Consider the following 15,985-nt stretch of genomic DNA (forward strand, 5'->3'; position numbering starts at 1 on the left):
TATTTCCTCTATGTATTCTGATCTGATGTTTAGTCTGATTTATGTTTTTAAGTCCGCGTATATTAGGTATGTGATACCACTTACGATTAATATTACAGGTTCGGAATCTACATAAAAGTTAAATCAGCATATAGGTATGATGTTGCAGAATAATGAGGATTTCAGAACTACGAATGGTCATCAATTTGTTTGGTATTTAGTGAGCGTGGGTACACACGAAGATATATACTGAGAGACTAAAAAAACTGCATCAAATTTCATCCATGAAAGTTTCAGAGTTTTCTTACGTCTCCGAGTGTAGATCCCGAGCACCCTTTAGCTCGTCATTTAAGTCATCATGTCGGCCTTATATTTATTGTTACCTTTTTAAGTGACTAATATTTTGTTAACTAACAAGACCCTACAAACAATTTATAAAATACTGCGCTCTTGGTGCATCCCTCTCGGGCTCATTCAGTACCTCGATCTAAGAATCCCTCCAGTTACACTGAATAACGTTTAATTGCATTATTTACAACATATTTACTCTAATTAGCGAATAGAATTTATACGAGACAATTTTGCCTAAATATTACTGTGCGGCCTGATACGAAGCTTATAATTTAATACTAAACCAAAACATACAGTGCACACGAACTCTAGTATGCGCACACTTAAGAAATTGAGGTAATTGGTTTTGAAAATAATACACGGGTAACTTATCCAATGACTCTCAGTATATACAGTGCTATGGAGGCTGCGGCTGCAGCCGCGCTGCACGCATGTCGAGAGGGAAGTTCAACAACAAGGAAAGAACTAAAGGAATGAAATAAAGTCGACGTGTGCTCTGTAACTGTACAATACTCATGTCAACAGACATGCAGTTTTAAATGAAATAAAATTGTTTCATAAACATTATTGAGCATTCACTACTATTGTACGATTATGTACAGCTGTATTTGGTAACGAGTAGTCACACATACGCTCCCTCCTATCATCCGTTCATATTGTCGCAGATAGTTTATGGTGTTTTATATTTTTAATAGAAAACTATCTTAAAATAAATCAGGTCACACAAGTGAGAGATACAAAGGTACTCTTACGTACAGAAAAGTATAAATATATACATAAAATGTATTATAAATATCTGCTACGCCTGAAAGGCGTCAAATGTCGGTAAAACCGATCGTTCGAGTATAACAATACGTTTAAATACTTTCAATATGTATAGGTAATGTATACTGAATATAATTCGCTATATTTAATAATTTATCAGGGCACATCTTTTAGCTTGACGTAAAAATATCTTCGATAATATCTAGCCGTATGTCGGCTCAGCACATAACCCGTCGCACGCATTCACTCACACGCAAGTCCGCGGCCGTCGCTACCTTCACTAAAAGGTATCCATAATTCGGAGGCCGCGCCCGAGCGCAACGTTTCGGCGTCTCAGGAGAGATACTGGAGACATTCGAGATCCGAAACTGTAAGCTCGGGAGCTATGGAGGCGAGGCAGCGCGTCTTGCCGCGCTGGAACTGTGGATGCCTTTCGTGGTGGGTGGGGGGTGGTCGTGGTGGGGGGCTATTTGATCCTGTTGAGGACGAGGTCGGTGGTGACGACGAGCCCCTTCTGGTAGGGCGAGTCGTGCAGCTGCGCGGCGAGGCGCGCCGCCTCCAAGCCGTGCTTGCGCGCGAGGAAGCGCGTCTGCTCCAGCCCGCGCGACTTGTGAACCAGCTCGAACGCCTTTTCCACGTCGCCCGCCTCTTGGAACCGCCTCATTATCATCGGGTTCAGCTCCGGATACTGGAACGTAACAAACGTGGCGTTTACAAATAGTTTTTTTTTAAATTATGGGACAGCCCTAGCTGATGCTTGCGACTCCGTCCGCGTATAATTCGTTTACCTATGGCTATCCCGCGGGAACTATGCAATTTTCCGGACTAAAAACTACCCTATGTCATTCTCCGGGACTCTGTGTATTTTCTAATACTTCTATTAAAGCCTAAGTTATTGTTTGCGTATTAATAATGTCCCCTTTTTTCGCAATGTTCATTCTTGCCAAATTTCATAGTATTTGTCGACGGAAAAGAGTTGATTTGATAAAATGTTTGATTTTCACAAATGATTCATGAAATTCCACTTCCAAATCATTGCATATTTTAATTATATGAACTTAGAAACTTATTTCTCACAGTTTTACAAATCTGAGTTATATGAGTATACTAATATTAACTTAATACTTTCATGAGTTCCTGAGAATAAGAACAGACAGTAGGACAAAAAATTGATCCAATACAAGATTATTTTCCTTTCCAGGTACAGTTGAGGAAATCGAATCACGTACCAGGGTGGGACCTTCGTGCTACTAATGTCATGTTTCCCATATATCTGTTGGTTGTTGTTTCTCATGTATCCCATATATTTGCCAAAGAAATCATAGCGAAATACATTACGAAAAGGTTACGTAGGGTTCCGTAGCCATTACGAAAAAATCAAGTAATATTTTTCTAAGGATTTCGTATTGAGTACGGAATCTTCCAAGTTTAGGTATATTTTATACCGTAGGCTGCTATTTACTCGTACAAATAATTCTCAAGCTATCTAAGCCGTTATAATTTTCCTCTTACCTTTTCGCAAGCGAAGAGTACTGGTGCAGTGGCGAGGCCTAGCTTTAGGTCGGCGGCTGTAGGCTTGCCCATGGCCTGTGCTGACGACACGAAGTCCAGCATATCGTCCACCAGTTGGAAGGAGAGGCCGAGGTTGCGACCGTACTGGAATGCCAGTTCACTTGTGCTTTCGTCTGCGCCGCTCAGGAGGGCCACCTGGCATAAAGATGCAATTATTAGATGCCCGATGCATGCGGGGATTGCTTTGGGGTTTAGGTTAAGTTAGGTTAGACTAATGACGAAGCATGTTGTGGATCTACAATTTGTTTTGTTGACGAAGCCTGTTGCGGATAATGGTTCAGATAGTTCACTTTGAGAAATTTATGTAGTAACTGAAGTATTATTTAAGATCTTGGCTAAAAGTATCAAATCAAAACATTTGACTAAATTATTAGATGTACATCTTAAATTAATTTACACGGTGATTTTATTGTATTACAAGCTTTTATTTAACTTCACCTCTATTTGTACTTCAAAATTAGCAAATTAATTTTCATAACTACATTTCTAGGGGTCAGAATGTTTTGAAAATTGGCAAACATACGTAGGTTGCTTAAAATGCTTTTCCATTACAATTAAAATTTTAAAATTATATAATATTAATATCAAATGAGCAGTTTGTACTTCGTCCTCTACTCTCTTCAGCCTATTTAATTAAATTTTAACACGCTCGCGTCAAGTCTAGTCACCCATTATTATTTCAATCCAAGTATTAGATTGAATTAAAAAAAATGTGGAATCAAAATCAGGGGTCTTCAAACATTTGAAGAATTAACCACAATTTCTCTAGTAAGCCGACTGAGCTACTATCGCGTCCTCGCCTGTTACTTACCGCTTTAACGGAATTTGCGATCAGGGAAGCAGTCTTCCTGTATGTCTTGGTGAGGTAATGCGCGAACCGCTCGTTCTCTGTCTCCTTGCTGCCCAGCTGCATGAACTCGCCCTGGACTAAATCTGTCACTACCTGGAAGAAACAAAGCAGATAAATGAAATCAATATCAAAACCAGACCAGCTAACGCCATTATAACACGATACTGAGCGAAATTTATGTACGCTTCAGCTGTGTTAATTTACAAAATCTGCACGTTGCTGGTTTACTGGCCAAAAACATTGCAAATAAGTTCTAGAATAAGCCCTTTCAAGCAATAGGTCGATTTACCAGTCACCCTGTAAGCATACGTGGCATAAATGTGACTCCTTCAACTTTAAGAATCGCGATATCTTAGAATTGGTAATTTTTTGTAGATAGTTTTAAGATCTATAATTTTTGCCAAAGCTACTTTTGATAAAACTTACCGTTTTCGAAAAAAAAAACAATAACTTCAAATTTTGAACTTTGACCCCGAATAACTTTTTGTACACATGGGATCAATCGGGACTTTTGGCACCTTGTTCCTAATGGTGTACTCAAGGTCGCCACCAAAATTCGGCTTTGTCGGAATTTATGGAAATTGAAGTGTCTGTATTGAGCGGAGTAGAGGTTGCCCACATAATCTAAGTGTTTCGGCAGACTTATATATTCCGGAAATGAGGGTTCATACCTACCGACTGGAATTGGTTTCATGCTGGTATCAGATGGGTATATTTAGGGGCCCTGATGGTCACCTTTGACAGCGTCTACCAAGCACTTCCGGCAAAAAAAATACTGACATATTTCGCTTTTCTGTATCTACCAGTAAATTCCTAACTGATGCCATGACTATTATTTCAGTATCAGATGGTTTAAATAACGCCCTTTTTTTCGCACCGGAAGTGAGTATTTTTTTGGTACTTTCGGCAAGTTCCGCCGCAGCAGACTATCAAATTCGGACTTAGCATCAGTTTTATGGGAAACCATTGTGCATTTCATCTCGGTATCAAGTAGGTACGAAATTTTCCATTTTACATAACGAGGGCAGGACGTCTGACGGGTTGTATGACCATGATCACTGCTAGAGTATGTCTGTATGTCAGTGAGAACACACCTGGCTAAGCACGAGTGTGACGTCATCGCTGCGCAGGCGAGCTATCATCATCGACGCCACGGCGAGGATGAAGTCGCCGGCCATCGCCACCTGTAACCAAACAACACAACACGTCACTAAAATAATATACGCGACCTTTACATAACTGCACAGAGTTCTTAAAGTTCTGAAAAGTTCTGAGTTCTGCAAGGAAGTATTTAACATTTTTTATTTCTTTTAATGTTTTATCTTTTTTTATCTCGACTAGTTTTTTAAGAACATCATGATAAATCATTAGTTTGACTTGAATAACCTTAGATTCTGCAATGGCATTTTTTATTACAGTGGGATGAAAATTAATCGTATTGCAATTTGTTTCATCCACTTAAATTGCTTAGTTACAATACAAAACCTAATATTCTTTTCATAAGCATATTTTAATACAACGAAATAATGTTTTTCAATGCATTTGGTTTGAATGCACGCTCAATTCAGTTCAATGTCGTGTACGTGTACCTAATTATTGCAGTTTGCAAATCAACTTTTTTAGTTTCTTTGTTAAATTAACCTTACAAAAAGTAATGTATTATAGCAGCTTCATGTCGATAACCATGATTTAAATAATAGAATATTTAATAAATGAAACTATAAACATACGCATTGATAATTACGATCACATTACAATTTATTACAGTCCTTAATAGCATGGAAGAGGTTATCTACTTATAGCAGGTTGTTGTTTGGATCTTTTTATTTTTTGCAACACGACTACTTTTATAATTACATATATTGCTGTTTTTATAGGCAAGGAGATAAAGTATGGTAAACAAATTGCATGGATATGGTCGGTATGAAAGCTATTTATTTGATATGTTACGAACAAGTAAAAATAAAGATGTCGGCGGCGGCCTGCGCTGCAAACACTATAAGTATAATTACTTTTATTCCGGGTTGTCAATTGATCGATTCTCACCCACATTGCATACTAAAATATTCCCTCGTAAACTACTTTTGTCAATGTTCTTATTATACCTTTACTAAATTGGAATCTACAATTTATGATTTGCAGATTATACGTTATAAGTGTTATAATGTTCCTGTTGGCAGCTGAATAAAATAAACTTACTTTAGTGAAAATGGACACTTTTTAAGTTGACCATATTGATGAAGATGGTGGTTGGTTTTGAATTTTTATGAATTAACAACGCAAAATTACTTTAAGTAGTGTAAAAGACGAGACGATAATGAACGGAACGTATTTATTAGTAAGTATACCGCAGTTACTCAAGACTTGTAGATAGGTACAGTCGGCAGCAGATGCAGCGTGTACCTCCGAATACTCAGTCGATTTTAGAATAATAGATGGGATGCCAGAGTAACTATGTCTATGACTATGATAATTGCAGTAACCTATTTGACAAAATCCCTTGCAAAAATATTAATTTAAATTTTTATGATACACAGGGGGCAGAGGAAACAAAAGTCCAAGATGGTAGCGTCCGCAAGAAACGCGCGACGCGCGACGCGTGTTTCGTGGGCGCTCATTTCTCCGGTCGTAACAAGAATGTTGAGAAAGTCGGTGATGCGGCGGCATACTAATGGCAGCGCGGGCGTTTCGCTGCCGGCTTCCGACGCAGCTGGCACGGACGGCGGGACTCATTAGCTCACTGGACACTAGTTAGCCTACATCGGGAGCCGATGGCTTCGTTGGCGCACCCACGCTTCTCAGAGGGAACGCGCCGCTGTTTAGGATTAAGATTAAACCGAGAGTTAATGTTACTTAGCCTCCTAAGGCCCAGCGTACTAAATTTAGTACATATGTTGAAGCAAATTTCAACTTTTCTTTATACAATAAATTACAAATTATGATAGGTAGTCAAAATTTTATGTGGGCGACGGGGACGAGATTAAAGGGCATCCCATTTACAATTTTTTCCCATAAATTCGCAAATTTTATTAAATGTTTATGTCTATTTTTTTACGAAAAAGGTAGGTATCAAGTTTATAGGCAATGTTCATATCATGAAAGTACGAGTACGAAATATACAGAGCGGCAAAAAATCTGGCCCTTAAATGTATGCAAAAATAGGTAATTTTTTATGTGTAGAGTGGGCCAAATTTAGTAAAGTATAGTAATCGTAACTGGCACAATAGGGAATTTAATCTTGTCTTGATTTATGAAGTGATATCATTAAAGGTTACTTATATTAACATATTTATTTTGCACTCCTATTCCATATGCTGTTCAAGATGTAATAATGCGGTCTAAGCGATCAGAGCTCTTCTAAATTCGCAGACTAAAATGGATCGACGATTTCAAGTGTAGAGCCGTAAGTAATTCATGACAGTACCTAGCAAGTGCGCTTATAAATGTCAAATAACTGTATCCAGAAGCTGTATTGCCTAACGTTACTGACGCTCGCGATCGCAATCAAATGACAGATTTTGTATACAAAAAATTACATTTGATTGCGATTGCTAGCGCCAGAAACTTTAGGCAGTACAGCCTCAGATTCGCGTACCTATTCATTATTTTTAGGCTAATTTAAACAAGAAGACTTTAGTTTTATCAAACTTGGTTTATTAATCTATATACATAGATAAACTACTTAGTTGTTAAAAATAAAACCGCGGTTTCAATTGGATGGGCCCCTAATAACCAAAAATGGTGTCATGGGCAAAATATCTACTTATATTTTTTCGCTAACAAGCTCACATCAGTTGACTTTCATAGTGCTTCACATAATGAGTTTAATGAATAATAGCTGCATGTTTTGATGTTAATGACACTTATTTCGGGGGAAATTTAATCTTAATTCTATTCCATCTTATCTAACAAAAAGAAATTTACCAGTCGTCTCTTTGCGAATAGTCGGTAGTGCGACAATCAACTAAGTTTATCAATTCATCATAAAGTTGTATACTGCTGTCCTAATAGACATTCAGAAGCAATGCAACGTTACGAGTACCTACCGTGCAATGTAGACCGCAAAAGTTGCTGTTGATAATACTAATTTGCTACACTGTGCTACGAAGCATAGCTAATGAATGCGCAGAGTACAGGTTCACCTACAGTTTTTTATGTAATATGTATAATAAATAAGGTTTGTTTATTAATTGACATGTAAGTTTAGTGAAACGAAATACTACTTTTGTAAGTAGTAGTAAATATACTGTTTGAACATGGCTAATAACGTGATTGACTGAGGTTCAAACAGTAAATCCATAGATTTTTGAGGAAATGCATATTTTTTTGAAGAATTTTGAGATCATCCTACATCGTTGCAGATTGAAGTCCAAAGGCCATAGTCGGGTTTCCGTAGTAAATCGGCCATTACATCAAATGTGCTCGGCTTCTTTTTTTGTGAGTATCTCTTATAGTGAATAATATATATGCTGAGTATGAACATTCTATTTGTGACATATATATTTTATATACATATTTTAAATCTACTCCTATCCTACCCCTATTAAGACTGATCTGTGTTAATAGAATCGTTTTATGACGATCCCTGTGAAAAAAAAAAACTTTTTTATATCACGCTATAACCAAGTGTCACATAGATCGAAAAATGACTCTAACACAGGAGTCGTTTCTTTGTAACATTTAACAGCTATTCACATCTAAATTGCCAAGGGACGACAGCTGTCCATTTGAGCAGTAAAACCATTTGATTTGAGGCTCGCTAACGACTAACGTCTCGGGTATAAAAATATAACTCCTATTATAACCGTAAGTGTAAGCCCCCTAAAACATCAAAATTATTATATTAAAAATAGGGGGGCAGGTAGCGCAGGCGCATCGTCCGCGCTCGGTTGCGCAAGTCGCGCACGCATTAACACACTTTCTGCCGACGACTATCCGGGCTAAAAACGCATCCGCCGCGTGCGCAGGGAATCACGCTAGTGCTACCGGCAAATTATTCCGGGGAATGAAGCATGGAAAAAATCAACCCCTACTACACTTGGAGAAAATATTATTAACATATTTCAATTTTATTTTTGAATGAAAATGTGTAATCAAAAAGCAATTGATACCAATCAAAATGCATGTCATCAACCTGTCCTTGAGTATGTATGGAAGTTAAGGAAAAAGTACTTCTTTCGGATTTATACCCTGGCTAAGTATAATTTGGATATTTAGTTGTTTTGTTAATATAAGAAAAATAGGTCGTCCAATCAACTCAAATGGTGTACATGTGTAGCCGCTACAAAATAAGGTATAAATAGGTACAGCCAATGTCGGTGTCAGAACAAGTTGGCTTTAGTTCTTTGAGACGGTCATTACCTATGCACGAAAATTGTGCAGACGGACCAAAATAAAAAGTTTAGTCATTTCAATCAGAATCAAATATGACACGACAGTACCGTAAATAGATGGAGTTAATTTAACAGTTATCAAAAGCATGAACCATGACGATAGTAATGGAGCGTCAGTCGAGCAAAACTGCTACGATGCAGAAAATTAGCGAACTAACATTTCCTTTGCAAAAATAGCTATAAGTTAGAAAAAAGTAACCTGTTTATAATAGAAATAAGACATATCACGTATTACATCTTAATCAGACTTTGTATAAAAGTATTTCTTCCATGATAAGAGTGAAAGGCTTTCACAAGAACGCGTCGAAAGTCAGCCCATTGCGAGCCACATGAATAATTTACCAGAAAAATCTCTACGATTTCACACGGACTTAATTCTGAACGCGTTGAAGTTTCTATTCCGTAATTCAATTATAAACACCATTAAATGCCAGTATACATTGTATTATTATACCCAAGATTATTGAACCGTACAATTTACAGTTGAGCTGGAAACACAAAACCCTGTAATCGTGAGTTATGATGGGCCTTTATGACTGTTGAGTAAGATCCGTTTTAATCGACTTTTCAAGACCTCCGCGAGTTTCAAGACTGGGTGACAATCACCCCGGTAGTCGATTCAGTTCAGGCAAACGGTACGACATTCCAATTTTGCGTTTTATTTTTAAGTGGCAATTTTTCTGCGAGGCAGGTTTCTGTTTGAAGGTTATTTGGACTGGGGTTTCGACATGGCTGTCGAGTGGGTTCTGCTATTGGTGGGTGCTTGAGACTGGTTGCGGTCCATCATTCTGTGTCAAGCCGCGCGGTGGTTTCGCAAGGTAGCCTTGACAGTGGTGCCTGGCAGGTGGCTGAGCCGGTGCCGCGGAGGCGGCGGCCGAACGGAGAATGTGACGCGGGTTGTATGTCACCCGGTCGGCCTTGAGTCCCCTTATCCCCTCCCTATCTGCTATCGATGTAGACGTTCACGCGACTAAAGTTCTAAAGTACTATCCCGATTCGTAAGCGGACTGTGATGGGCCCGGTACATTGCAGCCACAGCTGGTTAACGCCAGTTCTTACTTTCAACGCTGGGTTCCAAAAATTGGGCAGTAAAATTGAGTCAGACAGGTATATTCATTTTTGGTGAACAAAGGCAAATCGCTTACATACTTAATCAATAGGCATGAAATCACTTTATCTAATTTTAATTGTTATGATTCACTTGCTATAAATTGAAATGGTATAAAAATTATTTTCTATAGTTTTACTTACTTTTCTAGTTTAAAGTTTTAATATTCTCGACTATAACTGGAAGATAAAAATTGTGGGCGTGAGGGTGGCAGCGTCCCACACGGGGGGCTCGAATACGCAGTCCCCGCCAGAAAAAAAATATTTATTACATACACACAACTGTCATTACAGGTTTATATGTATCCTAATTCAACAGTGTGGATTTTTACTAATTAGCTAATAAATTACATATTATAATTATAACACAAAACATGCAGTGTGGTTTTGTAAAGTCGTTCAGAGAACAAAAGAAAAGATCAACCAAGTTCAAATAAGTTTCTTAGGTTAGATTAGGATTTCTCTTGCCTTTCAGGCTAGAAAATAAACTCCACTTTCAGCACTTGTATACAACCACTGCCTTTAATTAGCACAACTTTATTTTTACAAGCTTTTATTTAACTTGGCCCGTTTATTTGTTTATTTCTTTGTTTGGTTTAACCAAAATCTTGGAAGCTAAATTTGAATTACTTCCTGTGGTCGGATTGACTTGAAATTTGGCATATTTATGTAAATCTGGTTAAAATGCAATAATCTGGTAGTGAAATCCTGTTGGTTCAGCCAGAAACGTCTCTGTAGGACGGAACTCCTCAACGGTTAATAGTATCGACTTGAAATTTGGTACGGAATTGTAGTTTGGATGATGCAACTGCAGTCAACAAAAAGCACAGTCAGCAAATTATTAAAAATGTATTTTTTTACAAAAACTTATTTATACGTTATGGTTATAATGATTATACAATATACTATGGTTGTTATAGATTTTAAATGTTTCGTCAAGTAATTATTAAGTATAGAAAATACAAATTATGTAATGTTATTTTTATATTTAAATATTTTATACATCGAATCATACAGATTTTGTATTTAGAGCTTGACCATGCAATAGAAATTGAACTTTATAGCAAATAATATTTTAAATAGCACGTGGATTTACATTAATTCAATTTATATATTTTAAATTTATGACGTTTAATTTTATCCTTAATAATATTAATGCGAAAGTGGGTTTAGTTTGTATAACCGCTTTCACGCCTTACTTCTGAACCGATTGCTATGAAATTTTGCATAAATCATTAGAAGAACAGAATAAATAATAGGTTTAACCTTTTATTTGAGCAATTTGATGGCGCACGATAAGCGAATTTACGCAGACAAAGTTACGGGCAACAGTTAGTAGGAAATAAGGTAGACCCAGTTGGTTAACTACATAATAATGTAATTATTATTTCTTAGATTATATATGCAATTAAGAGCGTTTATACCTGCTGAGCTGGCAACGTTGCATTTTTGTTAGTTTTTCTCGATTATTCCATAAAAATTGAATGAAAATTAATAATGTTGTCTGATAGAACCCTTCTTAATATAAGTTAATGCGATACTCCAATCCTATTAATTATTCTTAACTTATATATTTTATATTTATTAATTTTCTTCGGTCGATAAACATTAATTCGCTCTTAAGTTTATTATTTTTAAACGTTTTCAAAACGAATAATTTTTTGGTACGCACTTGCAAAAATTGTGATGCAGCACCTTTCAATTTAATACAGATGAAGTTCTATGCTAACCAATGTGAATTTTTAGAGTTAGATTATTGTTTTCTGATATCATCATTGAGTTGGTTAAAAAGATGCTGGCTAAAAAGAGCCGTAAATTTGAGAGTAGAAACCAATCTACCTTGACCTGTCCCCACAGCGAAATATGTAGTCTGTTTACATATCATTTGAATTCAGAACTGCTATAAGAATTTGTGTCCTGGTTTAAAGCGGACAGCACACAAACATTCCTCCTACCCCAACGTCCTTGTTATTTACGCTACACGATGTACATTTTCAACTCAATTTTAATCCAAGTATACGGCGTTTAGATTATGATCACGTCATAAGTATTATATCTACACAAAGCCATTTTTTTAATGGACAAAGATTTACCAATGATTGACAGCTTAATCAAATGCATGCTTGTCTCAAAAAAATATTTGATAAAGCTTTATCCGAAATATCGATAAAAGTGTAAACGTTTAAATACGATTTTATCGAAGTATTTCGTACCGAGTGAGTGGCCCCGGTCCGATCGGTTGCGAAACTCTGTATCTACCTCTAGTGGCGATTAATGATCGACGAGTGGGGCGTCGTTTCGACACACCTGGCTTAACGGAGGGGTACGTATGCATTCACGTACCGCTAAAACCCTATAAGTTAGATGTGAATCTCTAACTCGAATCAAGCAATTGCATTTTATTTATAAATGCTAATAGTAAATTGTGGGTGCAATATGCTCTGCAGAGCGACGATCTAACAGTGAAAGTTAACGGCCGCGGAGACGAGCAGTGACCTTGACATAGTGTCGTTCACTCCGACAGATGGTTTTTGTACACCGAAAACTTAGTCAAGAATGTTAATGTGTGCTACCCACGTTATGCAAAAAAGCCTATATACCATTCTGATGTGGTTAAAAGTATTTTTCAGGGAACTCAATCAATTTCAGCACGTTATGGACCCAGTATGGAAATCCTACATGAGAGGCGGGGTAAATATTACATGGACTCTAAATTAAATGCAACATTTAAAGTATACACATTTAAACTAACACGTGAGATTGTTCATTTTAATCATAATCAGCAAGTATAATGAAGCGGTTACCTACGTTCGATTCATATTTAATTGATTCGATTCATGGAGCTTGGTGAAAGTTTCAGATCATTGACCAAAAATCGTCCGAACCAGTGAGAGTAATTATTTACATCTACGTTTGTGTATAAGGTTAACGACCTTATATATATAATAATATTACAATAACACGTATTTTTTCACTTAATTTAAGCTTCGGCATTTGACTTTTAATAATCGTGATAGAGTGGTCAAATAAAATTGTAGTTGACACTGTCCCAATTAAGCTGAGCTCGTGTGTCGTCATAATGTTAACATATTATGAAAACGAATATTAGTTTAGGATAGGATAGCGAGTTTCGAGGTCACGGGCTGCGGCCGCGCCCGACCCACTTACTGCTGTACTGTTAGGCATACTCCGACCAGTTTTTGCTTTACACTCTACACTCCAGCATCGCTGGGTCACTCGACGAAAGTGTTGAACGAATTTTGCTTTCGACGGCCCGCGACCGGTCGCACAATGACAAACAAATAATGGAAAGTAATGGTACTTCCTTTCGTTCATTTATTAAGACGAATTAAGCATATAGAGAAGAATAATGATGCAACACGTGTTAATCAAGTTGCGTAGCATCAACTCAATTGCGAATTGAAAATGCTAGCAGGCCTCCAAGAAGCGGGCGAGGAAGAGCTTCATACTGACGTTTGACGCCAACGCTGAGATAGAAGAGTTATTATTGCGTAATAGTTTATCATAAGCATAACACAACCATCAAGTATTTTTATAGAGCAGCTCTACTGCCTGATTACGTTTGTATGCACTGCTCTAAGTATTTCCTAGGTACCATCTTAAAAATCTTAACATCATATTGCATATAGAGCGAATCACACTGGACAACTGGAATTTTAAAATTAAAATAATCCAAATTTAAACCACAAACGAGTAAATGAGCTTTCCAGTTTGTAAACATAACCAAGTGTTACAAAATAGAAAGGAGTCTCGAATAAGTTGAGGAAAAGTACTTTGTTATTATAACACTTAACAACGACGACGTGAGTCAAAATTCCATGCGTCAAATTAGTCAGGCAATGAAACGCGATTTTTACGCAAACGGGTGGACTTGTATAATTAGTAATCGCAGTAATGAAGGTCCAGGGAAACTCTGAATTATTCATTACAAACAAAAACTCGTCATACGCGCGAGAAAAGGGCTGTTTGCAGCAGACGAGTTCCTTGAAATGGGCTTTAGCAACGACACAAGAATGCAGAGCCATTCGTTACGAGACTGGTGTAAAAAGCAATTTACTACAGCAATTATCGAAATTGGATATTATGTTAATTCTACCCATTATAAAATACATAACATGAGGCTTAAGAAAATGTGTAGGTAAATAGTTTATAATTATCATCCATTTAACCGGATACGGACACGTAGTTACGGTTCTCTACAAATTAGATTACACCGGATCAATTTCAATGAATTTCGTTTTTTACCATAGCTCAGAACGTGAAGCGCAGTAAAACATGCGTAAGTATGCGTCTCTAAATTGATGACTCCAAACCAATGCGGTAAAAGGCTTTACATAACGTGACATTTTAAAATTTCTGTCAAAAATTCTCAGTATTGTTCAAGTCAGACCACCTGATAATTATTTTCGATAATAAGCTCTGAAAATGAAAATAATTTACGGGTACAGTGACAACTTCATTCACAATTTCGAACATGTCGAAGCAGCATGTAATTTTAAAAGGGCCATTTAAATATACGAATTTTACATATGTTTAACTTAAGACGTTTAAAATTATAATAAGACTGTTTTGTTTGTCAATCAGAAACCAGGTAAGTAGGTACATAAATTGAGGCGTTCACAAAATATGAATCATGAGACCTTATTGCAGCAGTAATTTGCAAACTATAGGTGTCGCTAAACTAAAGCGTTTAACCTCAAGCCCTGTGACCTAAAGAACTAATTCGAATAATTTAATACTGAGACGAGGATTACGTAAGAGCATTAAGCCGGGTTGAGGAGTTCAGTGACCCTGGCTAGCACCTGACGCATCGAGCAGCATGATAGATGCCGCCGCTCGCCGCCGAATCACGGAGAAAGCTGCCAGCGTGGCTGCCGGCTGCCGGCCCGAGTTACGTGTCCTTCCGATCGAGATGCGGACTCTCCGTAGATTGGAATATAATCCACCGCACTCCAATCTGACGCAACAAAAAATACTAATTTGCTCGTGTCTTATAGCGCCAATGGCCAATAAAAAAAAAATCTATTCCATTTTATAGGCCTAAACAAATCGTGCTGATTAACGCAATTTTGTTGTTAAAAAAAATCTATCGGAACTGAAAGCGTTAATAATGAGACAGTCTTAGATTGCCAGAACTATGTGGAAACCGACTGAATTAGAAAATTCTTCATTGCTATTACAATATTGCTTCAAATTAGTGAAATAAAAAATTAAAACTATCAATGACGATGAAATTTTGACCTAAAATGAGCCGGTTTGTCTGCGCAATAGACCATAAAGGTTGAGTAATCCATGAAAATATATATGAACACTCACAGGTTATGTAAGTGCTAATTTAAATGCATACGGATATCCGTCGAAAATGAAAAGGGCGCGGTCAGTGGTCGAGACTCGCGGCACGGCAAAAGAAACACGGACACCTGACCATTGCGGAGTTCGAAACGAGATACACATAGAAATCGCCGAGAGATCCGCACTTTCCTTCCAGCGCCGCAGCCGTCTACAAAGTATCGCTTACCGCGCATACGCATTTACAAATGCACTAATATATAAAAATTCAGAGCGCGTTTACAGCTCATTTAAACTCGCTATTCCACCGCATAGCTGCCGTTGAACAATAAGTAGCGCGACATATTCTGAACAATGGTCTCAGATACGATAGGAATCGCCAATTCGATGCTGACGTGCTCACTATATCTTTGACAACCTTGCTATTGCTGCTATTGTTGTAAGCTGATATAGAATACGCATCTTATATAGAGCATTATTATACATTCGATTGAAAAGGAATGTTAAGTTCGATGACTGTATACTTATTATGCCACGAAACAAGCCTGTGTTAAAATCCTGTGCTACAACTAACACAATTATTAATATGACACAATGAGAACAGTAAACAGTCTTATATCCGGGCATAGTAACAATCTCGTAGACGAATAAGTCGAAT

At 37.3% G+C, this 15,985-nt stretch overlaps 1 protein-coding gene across 1 annotated transcript in view; it reads right to left on the reverse strand.

Moving 5' to 3' along the window:
• Nucleotides 1-9: 9 nt before the first annotated feature.
• Nucleotides 10-15,985, reverse strand: part of qless (decaprenyl diphosphate synthase subunit 1 qless) — a 62,675-nt gene continuing 46,699 nt past the window's right edge. The window contains exons 5-8 of the mRNA XM_074086975.1: nucleotides 4,612-4,701; nucleotides 3,479-3,610; nucleotides 2,608-2,802; nucleotides 10-1,783 (exon numbers count right to left, since the gene is read on the reverse strand). Coding sequence (XP_073943076.1) covers nucleotides 1,562-1,783; nucleotides 2,608-2,802; nucleotides 3,479-3,610; nucleotides 4,612-4,701 — 639 coding nt within the window. The 3' untranslated portion in view covers nucleotides 10-1,561. The remainder of the gene's footprint in view (nucleotides 1,784-2,607; nucleotides 2,803-3,478; nucleotides 3,611-4,611; nucleotides 4,702-15,985) is intronic.

Source organism: Choristoneura fumiferana, chromosome 4 (assembly GCF_025370935.1).
Source record: "Choristoneura fumiferana chromosome 4, NRCan_CFum_1, whole genome shotgun sequence".
In the NCBI taxonomy this organism is placed as follows: Eukaryota; Metazoa; Arthropoda; class Insecta; order Lepidoptera; family Tortricidae; genus Choristoneura; species Choristoneura fumiferana.